General features: G+C 38.4%; 2 protein-coding genes across 2 annotated transcripts in view; both read right to left on the bottom strand.

Moving 5' to 3' along the window:
* Positions 2,158-12,077, bottom strand: LOC109844665 (translation initiation factor eIF-2B subunit delta-like). Its single transcript, XM_020413778.1, has 7 exons — positions 11,636-12,077; positions 8,890-9,030; positions 7,336-7,688; positions 4,347-5,091; positions 4,148-4,244; positions 4,005-4,059; positions 2,158-2,532 (listed from the first exon to the last, which is right to left on the bottom strand). Exons 3-7 carry the CDS (start codon positions 7,603-7,605, stop codon positions 2,470-2,472), a joined length of 1,230 nt encoding a protein of 409 aa, XP_020269367.1. The 5' UTR covers positions 7,606-7,688; positions 8,890-9,030; positions 11,636-12,077; the 3' UTR covers positions 2,158-2,469.
* LOC109846324 overlaps positions 14,783-15,608 on the bottom strand; it is a 9,099-nt gene continuing 8,273 nt past the window's right edge. The window contains exon 4 of the mRNA XM_020415552.1: positions 14,783-15,564. Coding sequence (XP_020271141.1) covers positions 15,013-15,564 — 552 coding nt within the window. The 3' untranslated portion in view covers positions 14,783-15,012. The remainder of the gene's footprint in view (positions 15,565-15,608) is intronic.

Here is a 15,608-nt window from a genome sequence, read left to right as displayed (position 1 = left end):
GTTAATCATTAAAATTTCTTCTTTTTTTTTATCGCTTCGAATCAAATTCTATTAGGCCTATAACTTAGTTCTCTTTCTCCCGCTAACTATAATATTATCACGTTTCCTGACTGATTTGCACGCTCAAAAAAAGAACAACACATTAACCGGAAAGGTGATCTGCTCAAGCCGAATTCATTCTTACAGGAATTATACTGAACCCGGTGTGTTTAACTTTCAGTCATCTTTCTATTTTGAGAGAAAAACCAAACACATCAACTTCATGGACAACCCCCCCATCGACAAGCTCACGTGGGCTTTAGGATGATGGTCCATCCAAACTAAACATAGGTCTAGAAAGAACTAAATCACCTAGCTTTGTTTCTTCTGCTGATCACAGTGGTTTTGTATTTTTGTCCAAAGTCTATTGCAGACAAATCCTAATATATCAGGGCCACGCACTGATTTAAACTTGTACTAATAATTCATCTCATGTAATCAAAATCAACGTTTCAAGGCCTTTATAGAGATCAAATAATTTTTTAACCATTTGACACGTTATTAAAAACAGGCCGAAATCATTGGAGATTTTATTTATAGGTAGCCATGTGTGATGTATCACCATCCAACAGCGCAAATTTTCACTTCCGAACTCCAAATTTTAAAGTTGAATCTCAACTCGATATCACACATGAATTATAAAAATAAACCCTGCTAACAACAGCAGAATCCGAAACCAAGTCGGTAGACAAGTGAGCGCTGCATACCTGCACCTGCGAACTGCTGGCAACAATAGAAAGGCGTGATTCCTTTGATAGTCTTTTCCAAGGCAACAGAGAGCGTAAATTGGAGCCATAATTAGGGGGGAGAAAAGCTTTTCACCTGTTGGAAGCAGAAAAGAGCAGCTAACACCAATCAAGACTGGAGTACTTTGAGCACGGCGAGCGCACCGTCCTCGCGCTGTGGCGGGATACAAGGACGCTGTAGGCGCGCAATGCTCTGTGCACTGCACTCGTACCTGTAGCTAGCACTCAATCGAATACTTCAGTACTAAGTGGCCCTGCAATGAATTATATTGACAAGCCCAGTTTCCAGCACTTCCCATGTTGTGCTTTAGATGACAAGCAACTGATTGATCTGTTGTAAGGATGTACTACGCCATATAACACATTCATGGCTGCCAGCAATGCGAGACTACAGACCACGTTAATGCATGTGGTAGGTGCAGAGGCTACATATATAACAGATTTAAAGACTCGAAGATGGAACAAGTTATCGGTAATCTCCGTATCATAAGACTTGATAAATCACTTCCAACGATATTGATTGAGGGGCAACTTTCAAGCCTATAGTACTGCTGAAAGCACAAGGGGGCCAAAAAGGCGTGACTAAAATCCAAGAAATGCTGCGAGCAGGTACAATGCGAAACCTACAGATGAAGCTTCTGCAGGTTTTACCTTGATATCGTGACTGACTCCAATATATGAGATGTATGCATAACTTGCTGCTTATTTCACACTTTTGAATTCCATGACTATAAAAATGAAACTCTAATCCGTAGGAGGTAAACTAAAGTAGATAACAGCCTCCATAAACAGAACTACACATGAAAACTAGGGAGAAAACAGACGACAGTTTTCATACCTACACGCGGAGATAAGACTGCAGCTTGAGAGAATTGTGCAGAAGATATTTAATCAACATTTAAACGACTGCATATAAGTAACATTATAGGTTACCAAAGATGAATAGTACAATCTCAATTAATTGCTTATTGTCGCAAAGTCAGGACAACTTTATTCAGAGGAACCCACAAGAAACAGACTTTGAGGTTAATCATTGTCCTGTAAAAGAAAGAAATGATGCGACAAAGCAAGTGCAAAGAGTGAATTCATTAGGATGTGGCTCTTAGGAGTCATTTGCTTTCCTATTATCATTCACACGTAAATGAACAACTCTCCTGACCATGAAGCATTTTATCATGGGGAATCAAATTTGAAGTCAGTTAAATTTACCGATATCATAGCATCATTTGACTATAAGTGCCTACAATACAAATGGCCTTTCTGAAAATTTAAGCAAGTTATAGTTCAATGCAAATTAAACTATATCCTCCTGTAATTTAATCGCAGTCATAAGATTCAAGGGAAACCAATTATTGGACGGGAAACCACAACATCTCGGACAAAATGTTATCGCATTTGAAAATCTCCCGCATGCACCAAATATTGATGTTACAATATAGAAAAAACACTACCAAAATACTCGGAGAGGCCAAATATTGCACTCTTCACAGAGTTATGTTAGAAGAATATAAAGAAGATGGATCATTATTCCTACAAGAAAAAGGAACCTCACAGCAAATGACCAGAACTCCTTGGGCCTTGTTGAACCAGACACGCATGCATTTTCCACAGAAGAACTAATACATAAAGCATCAATCTTCAAGTTTAAGTGATGGAGAGCCATCAAATGCCAATAAGGAAGCCTCTATATCCATAAATGCTCTCTCCGATACTCTCTCACAATAACCGGCACACTTGTAGGGGGGAGCTGCAATAAAATTGAGAAACAAGCTCAAATTTGGTACTGAGAAGTTTGTCAGCAGTATTTACATAATCAAAAAGTATCGAATAAATAGAGTCAAACTTCATGTATATTTTTCATGCCGTAAAGGTATGTTAAGATACATTTATACAGCAAACCAGCTATATAGTTCATTAAATACAAACCCCCTCAGAAGGAAAATAAATATACAAAGACAAAGTTCATTCTTGTATGATTCTAATAACGGTTGTCTCATCTATTTTTGTGTATAGGAACGTCATCTCATGCAAAGAAAAACAAAGCTAAGAACAAAAAGGACTAGATCACAAAGATTACCATTTCTCTAAACAAATGCAACAAACGGTTTACATTAAATGTTTGAGTAGATGGTACAACAGGCATCTAGACATTAGAATTACAAGTTCTATACACCTTACATGCATATTTGAAGTAATGAGAAATTTTTAGAGAAAAATAAAGTATAGGCAAGACAAACAAGTTCCATAAGAGCCAGCCACAAGGTACAGCGTGGAACAGAAGGCATCTACACATTAGAATTACACGTTCTATACACCTTGCATGCATATAGTAATAAGAAAAAATTAGAGAAAACAAGGAATAAGAAAAATAAACAAGTTCCATGAGAACCATCCACAGTGTATACAAATCTGGGGCAATAACTGGAAAAGAAGAAGAAAATAACTAGGTAAACATTTTGAACAATACTGTGCATGAGAATAAATGCTGAAAACCTCCAAATTGATTTCTCCCAGCAAGATATAAGAGATGTCCAATGTAACAATATACAAATTGCATAAGCAACCTGTTCAAGTAAGAAAATAGCTATGCCTGCAAAGGAGAATACTTTGGGATTGATGCATCACTAATAGGAGTGCATGCACCAAGATAAAGGAAATTCACTATGGAAATTTTGGACCTCACTATGAACCACGTACATAAAGACTTCAAAATATTAAGTGTAGAATCCTAGTGATACTAAGATTCTGCTGCATGGACCTTTTACTAAAGCATATCAGTTCCAAGCTAAACTTAAATCATATTAAAACTTCTAGAAACTCTAAAACCTCACCTTTGTTTGAACACTAGAAACCCAAGTAAACGAATTTCTCGACACTTGATAGACTCTTCTGTAACCTTTATGTACTTAAAAGTTTAACAAATTAATGGGCCTGAAAATTAAAAAAAAATTCAAACTCCTTGTAGTTTGCATCAACTTCCGCTGGATGAAACAAACTTGACAACTGCTTTGATACATGGGTATCAACACTTACAATAGAGCAATTTGAGCTCATACAACCAACAAATAAGCTTTCAAGTTTGAACATGTTTGGTTCATGAAACTAAAGCTATATAGATTGATTTTAAATGCATACCTAAAGTAGTCACTAAACGTTAACAGATAACATAAATTCCATGAAACAGATTCAGAGTTTGAGAAAGTAGTAGAAATTACTCACCATTCCGTAATCTGTAACAATCAATGATACATAGTCAGAAGGTGTCGCATCGTAACTGTAGACAACATTTCAGAATAAGGTCTCCCAAAATGTATCTCATTAAAAAACAGGTAAATTATTTAATAGGCAAAGTAAGAAGTTACATTAAGTTTAGAAGTTGAAGATTCTCATCTTCAGCCCAATTATCCAGATGATTCAACTCTTGCCTTCCAGTGACCTTTGAAATCATATCTGGATCCCCTGTGGAATAAAAATGTAGGTTTCTTAGAAATGTCCACCAAAGCAGTGACTAAGAATGAAGAAAGATGAAGACAAACCCAAAACAAAGATGTTTAGACGTACCAAGTTCATTAGAACATATAGAATCTAGTTGCACCCTCTCATGAAATTTATATGCCTCGCAGCATATCAGAACTGGAATATGGAATGCATGAGCAACCATAGCAACACATGCTGTTCCAACTCTTGAGTAAACTGTTCCGTTTGATAAAACAGAAGAAGCCCCAAGAAAAACTCGTGTAACTTCATGCATAATATAAGAGACAGCATTTATGTGAGTGTAAGTACAGCTAAGCCCCTTTGCAAGCAACCTACGGAGTAATGCTTGTCCTTCAAGCTTTGGGCGTGAGTCAACTACCACAACACGGAACCGTCTTCCAAGATCATGAGCATATAGCAATATCATCTCGACAACAGTGGATGATCCGTAAGTGAGCAGGACATCACCATCTCTGATCTTTGTAACAGCATGCCTCACAATGACTTTATCAGCAAGTATTATTTTTTCATTTATGAACCGATCGATATCTGATTGTAGACTAGATTTTTTTTCTGATTCTGACAAGCTGTCTGGTAATTTAGCAATCCTATTCTTCAAAAACTTAATGGCATTCCCCATACTAATCGAAAGGGGCCTGCATTCGGTAAAAAATGACACATAGCTATTGATTTTTGCGGTCAAATCTCGAATAAGAAGCTTTTCTGGTGGTGTAGAATAATCTTTAATAGCTTCTTTGAATGCAAGAAGCATTGCAATGCAACGAGCATTACCACCAGAAATATCCCCTGATAGATACTGAAGCCCAACCTGATAGTTAATTGAAGTTGTCACATCAGATGAGATAAAAGAAAACTTCATTAAGTCAAGTGACATGCCAATTGTTAAATCAAGCGACACACCAGACGAACTTGAAGCTAAGGTTTATCACACTTCAAGTACAACTTATTATCATTACTCATTTAACTATTGTTTAGTATCATGCATCAAAGATCAGTGCCGACATGAAAAAATGTCTAAATTGATGGAGAAATCAACATTTGCATAATTAAATTGATCTAGCTTCAGTTGACATGTTTATTCTTTGAACATGTGTAAATGTGTGCGAATATACAACACAAATTCGATCTACTATCTTCCACTAGATCATTATTATCTAATATGTAACTACAGTGTTCCACCATGTAGCAAACTGGACACCTCTATTCATTAAAGAGTTGAGAGAATTACTAATTTTAAGAACAAGAAACTTATGTATTTTGCAACATATAGGACTAAATAACTTCAAGCCATCAAAAATTCAGTTTCTTTGTCCATATTTGTAATAAAACGAATGCCCCAGACTCTAAAAAGAAAGCCATTTGGCATTCCATATCTGCATCATCATCATCGAATTCTTTCACTAAATGTGTCACTTGTTGTAAAAAAAAAAGGTTCCGCAAAAAGATCCGACAATATGCCAACCATCAAAATAGTGACTTTCCATAGATCTTATAATGTCGAATGGCAAGCATGAAAATATAGCTCACTGTTTGTGCAACTTATATTTATGCAAATAATGAGCAATTCCAGTTTACTCATAAACGAGAATTTAAAAGAAGAGGAAAGAGGATCGAATTTCATTGTCAGAAAATAAATTGATCATTGAAATATAATATATGTGATATACATATGTTTCAACCATTCCAATGGGGGCAACGACATGATTTGTACTGCATGATGGTATGGCATCATACATATGGTTAACTGGTAATTTTCACAAAACTACCATGAGCTATTAGAAGTTTTGCAGGAAACTACTCTAAATTACTTTGAAGAAAACTACCAGATTTTTTTTTCACTATACTACCATGCTTAACTTTTGTTTGTGTAAGTTATCACGTGATAACTAATACGCATAGACCCTTTCTGGACCATTCTGCCCCAAAGTTGGGTTATATAACTACTCTCTCATCCTCATCCTCACCCCCATTAACACTGTGATGGGGCATTTTAGTCTTTTTAACTGCATTGTTAAAAGTGTTACGGATTTTCTGCTGATTTCCAGGTTCCTAGAAATTTGGTCTAACCAAAAAACTTCAGGGCAGTTTCATGCAAAACCCCAAGTTTGACATACACATGGTAACAGATAAATTGCACAAACTATGGGCAGAACTATCATGAACCATTAGAAGTTTTGCAGGAAACTACCCTAAATTACTTTGTTGGAAGAAAACTACAACAGACTTTTTCACTAAACTACCATGCCTAAAGTTTATTGGTGGAAGTTATCATGTGTTGAGCATGTGCCTTTTTTGGACGCCTTTGCCCCCAATTGAGGTACATAACTACTCTCTCATCCTCACCCCCATTGCTATTTTAGTCATTTTAACTGCATTGTCAACACTGTTAGGGGTTTTCTACTGATGTCAAAGTTTGCAGCAATTTCGTCTACTAAAAATAATTCAGGGCAGTTTCATGCATAACCTCAAATAGTTCATGGTAATTTTGTGAAATTTACCCTTCTTCAGATATCTGTTTGAACTTGACGCATGAAATGCAGAGGGATTGTATCATGGTTAAGACAAAGCAACTGCAACTCATGATTTCATGTTGATGCTTTACAATTATGACGTTTTCAAAACATTGGTATTTGGAGCAAGTTTAGAAAAGAACAGGTCTACATTTACCCAAGGCGCACATGGACATATGGACAAATAAAGGACAAGCATATCTGTTTGTGCCTGTGCTCACTTCTTATTCAAGTCAACAAGCTTCTTTATGTCTTGGCAGAAGCTACAATGGTTTCTACTCAACAATCATAATATAGTTTGAAGCTTCACTATGTTGCAAAAGCTATAGCTTCCTTTCTTTCAGTGTAGCAGGAATACTATTGCCAGGCTGAAAGTAGTATATGAGGTCTTTATCTTCCATGAAACCCATTAACTTATGCCAAAACATGCATGTGTGCATGAACGCATTTGAGAGATCACATTAACATGCATGTGTGCATGAATGCATTTGAGAGATCACATTAGAATTTCTTAATAACAAGAAAACAGTACGGCCTTATACCTTGTACACGGAAGGATGCATTGGTTCAAGCTGAAAAAACTTTGATTCCAGATCTGGAAGCTGTGTTCCATGGACATACTGAGGCAAATGCCTAAATAATTCGACTCTATTTCTGGCTTCAAATTGATTAACTACTGCACGTCGCTTAGCTTTTTCAACCCTATGTTTATCATCATACTGCATACGGGGTGGAGGGGCATCTTTCTTTCTTTCTTTTTCAGGTAAGCGGTCACCAACCTTCTTTTCAGGAGCTGTAGATGGTGCTGTCATCTGTGTTACATCTTTTTTCTGTGGTGGTTGCTTCACAGGCTTACCTTGTTTAGGAACCCCAGAGGAATTCTTTCCTTCTGCACCTATAAATGATACCATTAAAGATAAGCATCATGAGATACCCACTACATGGTATGAACATATGGATAAATTTCTTACATTAGCAGCTCAAAAATGTAAACCAGACCAAAGATGATGCACCATGAACCATTATCCCCACATAATTAAATGCTCCTAAATCAAAAATATGGTGGAAACTTCTACACGCATCGATTGTTACAGATATAAGATTTTCCCAAAACTAGAACAGACAGACAACTTGATCCACGAGTAAGAAGATGCTTTCAAACCATATAGTTTATCGTTGACATATATGTTCAACCATGCAAAATGAACAGTGTGAAACAACTTGCACATGGTTAATCACATGCCATTTAGCAGCAAGTAAATGGATTTCCCCACACCTGCTCATTTCAATTTGTTCATCATTCAATGCAGAAAGCATGCAAATGCAGATGAAGAACCAGAGATGCTAAAATTCAAATAAAATATAAAATAAAATAAATAAAATAGGTAGTTAAAACTCAAAACTACAAGGATACAAGCAAAGGATATTAAGTTTGTGTGGCTCAATTGGTCAGCATGCCAAGGTATTTACTTGAAATTCAGAAGTCAGTTTTAGAGAGTAAGCAAGCATTATATGACATGATCTCCATGTTATAAATGTTCCTAAATAAAAAAATATGGTGGAAACTTCTACACACATCAAGTGTTACAAATACAAGATTTTCCAAAACTATAACAGACAGACCAATTGAAGCATGAGTAAGAAGATGCTTTCAAATCATATAGTTTCTGGTTGACATATATGTTCCAAGTATGCAGAATGAACACTGTGAATCATCTTTCGCATGATTAATCACACGCCATTTAGCAGCAAGTATATAGATTAACCCACACCTCCCTTCATTTCTATTTATACAATGTTCATTGCAGAAAGCATGCAAATGCAGATGAGGAACCAGAGATACTAAACTTCTAATAAAATAAAATAAAATAGGTAGTCAAAACTACAAGGATACATGCAAAGGATACTAAGTTTTTGTGCCTCAATTGGACAGCATGCCGAGTATTTACTTGAAATTTCAGAATGCTGACAGTTTAGAGAGTGCGCAAGCATTATTATAGCAAGGAAAACATAGCAACAACCAAACAAAAATGAACAACAAAAGCAAACTATGCTATACAATTATAAGAACTTATGTGGAGAAGATGATTAATTACCAGCTTCCTTCGCCGCAGCTTTTGCAGCACGTTGTGCCTCCTGAAGGGCACGCCTATCAGCTCTAGTTGTCTTCTGCTTCACTGGTTTTGAACTCCCAATCCCTTCATTCTGTTTCTCAATCAATGCAGCTCCATCTTTTTCTGGAACAGAAGTACTTATTTAAAATTTGAGATTTAGAAACTTACGACAGTGATTGCATGCGACAATAATGTAGGCACATCAGAAATAGTTCTCAGCCTGTAGAGTTTTGCTCTAATAGGAATAACAAAGAGCACTTAGCTCTTCGTTCTTCAATATAAACATTTCAGATATTCTTAACTAAAAACAGCAAGCTAACATACAAATGCCTGATGTACAATACTTTATTTTGAAAGATAAATCCAAAGAAAGGTTCATTAAGCATTAGTGCCTTACTTCAAAGAGTATGCAAGTACAACTATCAACCACGTTGCACCAGATATACTGATAAAAGCAGATGCAGCTCAAAATCTATATTCAAGATAAATTTTCATCAACCACAGAAGGAGCTGTTTTCTGCTGTTTTAACTCACTTTCCAGATTTTTTTCGCAGCTAGCACTCATAGTATAAGATAAAGATCATATCATCCTAAGGTGATCCATTATGTATTGGTCAGTTCACCTTGCTATGGTCAATTCAATGCTGTTTCTGATGGAAGAATTAACATATCTAGTCATAATCCGCGGTAGACCAATACAAGAACCACCACATCACTACGTCGCAAGGGTCCTTCAATGAAACTAACTAATCAAACAACTATCTGAAAATTCTTTGTAACTTGCACTCTGAGTTAAGGGTTGACTGGATCATGAGAAATTGCAACTGTGACTGCAGATGCAACTTGGGAAAGACAGTTGCAGTTGTGGTTACAATTTGCAAAAGGCTGTTGCAATTACAGCTATTTTTTTAACTACTTCACAACTGTGATTGTATAAATGGATCATTTTTTTCTTGCAAAAAAATAGCCCAAGTAATTTCAGCCATTTTTACGAAAAGTCGACTTATTTTTCACTGCAATTCTGAGAAGACTACAATTAGTAAAATAAACAGCTATGTCTGCAACTGATTTTTTGCACATTGCAATTGCAATGACAATTTTTTTGTGAACTAAACAACCTGTTAAACGAGGTGCATGACAAACAAGTTTCTTCACGCGTTTCTTCACGCGCGAGGCATTTATCAGCGATTGAAAATACTTATTTGGCTTACAATGGTGAGGTTCTACATTTCTCAACAAAATATAGTCTAGCTCTTAACTATCTACAGTTGGCTATGATGAGGCATTATCTGTTGGCCTTTCTCTTCCAAATAGTTCAGCCATTATGTCACCTGCCCAACTAAATAAGCAGACAAAAATACACTCAGTGACCCAAAATTAAGGACCTGCCTCACACTAACGAATGAAAGGCTCAGATATTACCAAGTTTCTCTGATCAAGCTCCAGATGTGTCCTTTGTCTCTGTAAAAGACAATCTTTTGTTCATGAGGTGATGGACCTGCTCTGCAATTAATTTCCTTTTCTTTACATGCTATGTTGCTCAGTGTAATTTCTTTGCAGTTGTATTTTCTTGTTTTCTTTCTTTGTGTCCCTTTTATAAGGCTACCATTAGTTTCTCGTTGGCAAATTCTTCTCTATTTTTATGGAGATTTTGGTAGGTTACCCTTCTCCCTCTTATTTAAAACAACATTCTTTGTTATGTGCAGGTTATTCCCCTGAGTTTTTTTTTTTTTCCTAACTCACAAGTTTTTCTCTATTACGTAGATTTATATTCCTATTAAGTTGATCACTTCCTTCTATTATTTAGGTTTGCCATTGTCATGTCTAATGTGAGGGGATACACTCTCCTCCATTTTTTGCGGATGATCTCCATGTCAATAGGATATAACAAGATTTGTGTGTCTGCATAAAAGGCCGCATAAACTTGTGTGGTCCAGTTCTACATTGAACTAACCCAATGCGGAAAAAGCAATCAACTCTTGTAAGCGGGTCAAAGTGGATTACATATCTACATAGTGTCATAGACAATTACGAGCTGCCTTAAATTCAATATGTTAATCATCATATAATGCAACTAATTCAATTCAGCTTAGTATTAAAGCAACATTAAACCTAAATCTTAAATAAAAAATTTGTGGTTGTTGTTGCTCCTTGCTTTATGGAGGCACACACCTCGCCTTGCGCATCGGGCAACTCAAGGTGTTAGCACGTTGCATTTCGCCTTAATAAAAATACGTGTCGCTACCTTTTTGGTCTCCCATTCACTAACCCCTCAACTCCCCCATTTTTGCATTCAATACCCTTAGTCTAAATATGCCCGGATGGTGTATTGAACCTTTTAAGATGTAGTTAACACCTTTTACAGGTTAGTTTTCCCCACTTCCTCTTCTTTAGGTCAGCCTACCTTACAATTTCCAGGGCTATAACCCTCAAAGTGCCTGAATTTACTTACAAGGTTTTCTCAATGTAAGTAGATCCCCCTCCCAATTATTTGGACTTCTTGTTCTTTTGTTCGCTTTTGTCATTTTCATATCTAGTACAAGGGGGATCCACCTTCACTCAAGTTTCCAAGCATGATTTCTTGATACCAACCGAAATCAAAATATCAGCAAAATGTTGATGAAGCCAACACATAATCACCATTACTAAATTAATTCATTTTGAACCACGGGTTATATTCTGCAAGATCTCAATGAAATGCAATCCTAGAGGTAAAAATGAAACATACCAGTAATCCCTGGAACCGATTTCACCACAGCCGCCGTCGTAAGAACACTCTTCGCCACGCCGGCGCGCAGTATTCCCTCCGCCGACCTTCACACGCCAATCATCTCCGCCGCTACTCCCCGGCAAAGAGCTGGCCGCCCGCCCGTGGTGCCCACGCCTCCCTCCCCACCCCGACACGCGACCCGTCCTCCGAGAACTCCGATCCTGATCGAACCTCGAGCTCGCCGCGAGGAGACGCCAACAGAGAAGACTCCGTCATAGGATTGTAGCTCCCGACGGGCATCTGCGAGCTGCTGCCGTCCCTTCGGAGTGGGGTGAGGGCACGGGCACGGCACGGAGTTGTGGCGAGGCGGCGGTATCATGAACCGGAGAGAGGGAGGCGGCGGCGGAGAGGTCGCGCGGAGGAGGGGAGGCGGATGACGTGGCGGGGCCGGAGCTGATCGGGAGGGGAGAAGGGTTTTGTACCGCCGGGGTCAGCGAACCGGACCTAGGCCGAACCATGGGGTTGCTCTGGACGCGGTTAGGGCGGCGGGGATCCATTCAGGGTTTAGGGTTAGGGTTTTGATCTTTTCGGTCGATTGATTGATTGATTGATTTCTAAGGTTTTTAGGGGTCGGGGGTTTTGGGCATTGGACTGCGGACTACGAAGCGAGGAGAGGACAGGGAGGGGAGAGGGTTGAGGAATTTTTCAAAACAGCCCGAAAAAGTTTTTTACTTTTCAAAATCGACCCGTTTTTTTTATTTATTTATCAAAATCGACTCACTTTTTACCACGTTGGCTTAATGACGTTCCTAAGCAGTCGGGGTTGCCAACCCCAACTGTTTAGGACATAAAAATTTCGGGTTTAAGGGTTCTAATTGGGGTTTAACACCCTCCTAAACAGTCAGGGTTGCTAACCCCGACTGTTTAGGAACTTCATTAAGCCCACGTGGCAAAAAGTAGGTCGATTTTGATAAATAAAAAAAGATCGGGTCGATTTTAAAAAATAAAAATCTTTTTAGGGCTGTTTTGAAAATTTATTCAGAGAGGGTTAGTAATTATACGGAAAAACCCTTCATGATACGTTAAATTGCATTAGACGCAACCCTAGAAATCAATCAATCAATCAATCGACCGAAAAGATCAAAACCCGGGGTCACGAACCCGACCTGGCGAACCATGGGGTTGCTCTGGACGCGGTTAGGGCGGCGGGGATCCATTCAGGGTTTAGGGTTAGGGTTTTGATCTTTTCGGTCGATTGATTGATTGATTGATTTCTAAGGTTTTTAGGGGTCGGGGGTTTTGGGCATTGGACTGCGGACTACGAAGCGAGGAGAGGACAGGGAGGGGAGAGGGTTGAGGAATTTTTCAAAACAGCCCGAAAAAGTTTTTTACTTTTCAAAATCGACCCGTTTTTTTTATTTATTTATCAAAATCGACTCACTTTTTACCACGTTGGCTTAATGACGTTCCTAAGCAGTCGGGGTTGCCAACCCCAACTGTTTAGGACATAAAAATTTCGGGTTTAAGGGTTCTAATTGGGGTTTAACACCCTCCTAAAGGCAAAAAGTAGGTCGATTTTGATAAATAAAAAAAGATCGGGTCGATTTTAAAAAATAAAAATCTTTTTGGGGCTGTTTTGAAAATTTGTTCAGAGAGGGTTAGTAATTATACGGAAAAACCTTCATGATACGTTAAATTGCATTAGACGCAACCCTAGAAATCAATCAATCAATCAATCGACCGAAAAGATCAAAACCCGGGGTCACGAACCCGACCTGGCGAACCATGGGGTTGCTCTGGACGCGGTTAGGGCGGCGGGGATCCATTCAGGGTTTAGGGTTAGGGTTTTGATCTTTTCGGTCGATTGATTGATTGATTGATTTCTAAGGTTTTTAGGGGTCGGGGGTTTTGGGCATTGGACTGCGGACTACGAAGCGAGGAGAGGACAGGGAGGGGAGAGGGTTGAGGAATTTTTCAAAACAGCCCGAAAAAGTTTTTTACTTTTCAAAATCGACCCGTTTTTTTATTTATTTATCAAAATCGACTCACTTTTTACCACGTTGGCTTAATGACGTTCCTAAGCAGTCGGGGTTGCCAACCCCGACTGTTTAGGACATAAAATTTTCGGGTTTAAGGGTTCTAATTGGGGTTTAACACCCTCCTAAACAGTCAGGGTTGCTAACCCCGACTGTTTAGGAACTTCATTAAGCCCACGTGGCAAAAAGTAGGTCGATTTTGATAAATAAAAAAAGATCGGGTCGATTTTGAAAAATAAAAATCTTTTTGGGGCTGTTTTGAAAATTTGTTCAGAGAGGGTTAGTAATTATACGGAAAAACCCTTCATGATACGTTAAATTGCATTAGACGCAACGTTAATCTTCTCCTTTTGTCTCGGTCGTCACGATCTAATTATGAATTGCGAGTGCCTCCCACATCTTGACGTTTTAATCACATATGCTCATGTTTTGGGGTGCCAAAAAAAAAATCTCCGCCTATTAAATATCTATGTCTCAAATATGGTTACAAATATCCGATATATAGTGAAATATTAATATTGGTATCATTGGGATTTATATATTGGAGGATGTGGTTACCAATATCTAAATGTATGTTGGTCATACGATCGCGATTGTTTTAATCTTTACATTAATGGATTTGAGGTTAATTTTGATATTTCAAATATAATCAACATGTTAACGAGCTCGTTCGCTTCCATCATGTGAACTATATTTTGCTGTAATATTATCTGGTTTTCTCATGTCCGCTTTGTATCCGCATATATAACCACATGCATACGTAGTTTTAGTGGATATGGATATGAGCTTTCATTATGCAAGCATATCCACATTTGTATTCATAATTGGTAAGCAGATACGAATATCGTAAGCATCATATCGGAGCTGTATTCGAACCATTTGCACCCCTACTCACAGGCCCATTATTCAGAGAAATTATCAGGTCAAAGCTTAACCAAACCTTTGCCTGGATCATAATGTTTCCAAGTTTGCAATAGTTTCATAAGCTAAAAACATGAGGTGTTACAGCTGAGTGTTTCAATATCATGGCTACAACAAATTCATTTTGTTTCCTGTTATCAATTTGCTGGCTACAAAATCAACAGATCAATGTAACCATTGGCAACAGAGCATCAACAGCCAAAGAATATAGACTTTTAAGTGCAGTTTCATCTACAAGTAGTAACATGTGGACAGGCAAACATCCTCCCATGCATTGCACCTCGACATACAAGCTTATGCACCAGAGCATCACTGGCAAAAACACAAGCTTTCCGGTCTGAGTTTCATTTACAAAAAACAGTAAGCATAATCAGCAAACATCATCCTTCAAGTATCAGACTTTGCACACACAAGCTTTCGTCTGAAGGCATTACTACCCTACTTACATCTATTAGCAAAAGGAGTCTGGAAAGAACGTGAAGCCTTTCTCTTAACAGCAACAGCACTTATTTCCTGCCCAGTACAGTCTCTAGCCCGGTGTCCAGATTGTCCACACTTGAAACATGAGCCAGAGCCAGAGCCAGAACCGGCGCCCGAGCCCAAGCCTGAGTGTAGACAGTTTCCTCCACCGTCAGCAGAGTTTGCGGAGAATGACGATATGGTACAATCTCTAGCCCAGTGTCCAGACTTACCGCACTTGAAACACGAGCCTGAGCCTGAGCCTGAACCGGTGCCTGAGGTCGAGGAGTATAGATTGCTTCCTCCATTATCAGCACAGGAGTTGGAGGAGAATGATGATATGGTGCAATCTCTAGCCCAGTGACCTTCTTGCCCACACTTGAAGCAAGAGGAGCCAGTTCTTTCACCAGAAGATTGGCTGCTAGAATAGTTACTGTAGGTGTTCTGAGCCCGTGAAGAGAATGAAGCTTGACGAGATATAAAGCTTGGTTCACTGGACAATTTTGGCAAACTATATGATGAACACCTTACCTGCAATCATCATAGATACATACAGATACAAGAAAAAGTTAATA

Source organism: Asparagus officinalis, chromosome 6 (assembly GCF_001876935.1).
Source record: "Asparagus officinalis chromosome 6, Aspof.V1, whole genome shotgun sequence".
NCBI classification, from domain to species: domain Eukaryota; kingdom Viridiplantae; phylum Streptophyta; class Magnoliopsida; order Asparagales; family Asparagaceae; genus Asparagus; species Asparagus officinalis.
This window is presented reverse-complemented; position numbering and strand designations above follow the sequence as displayed.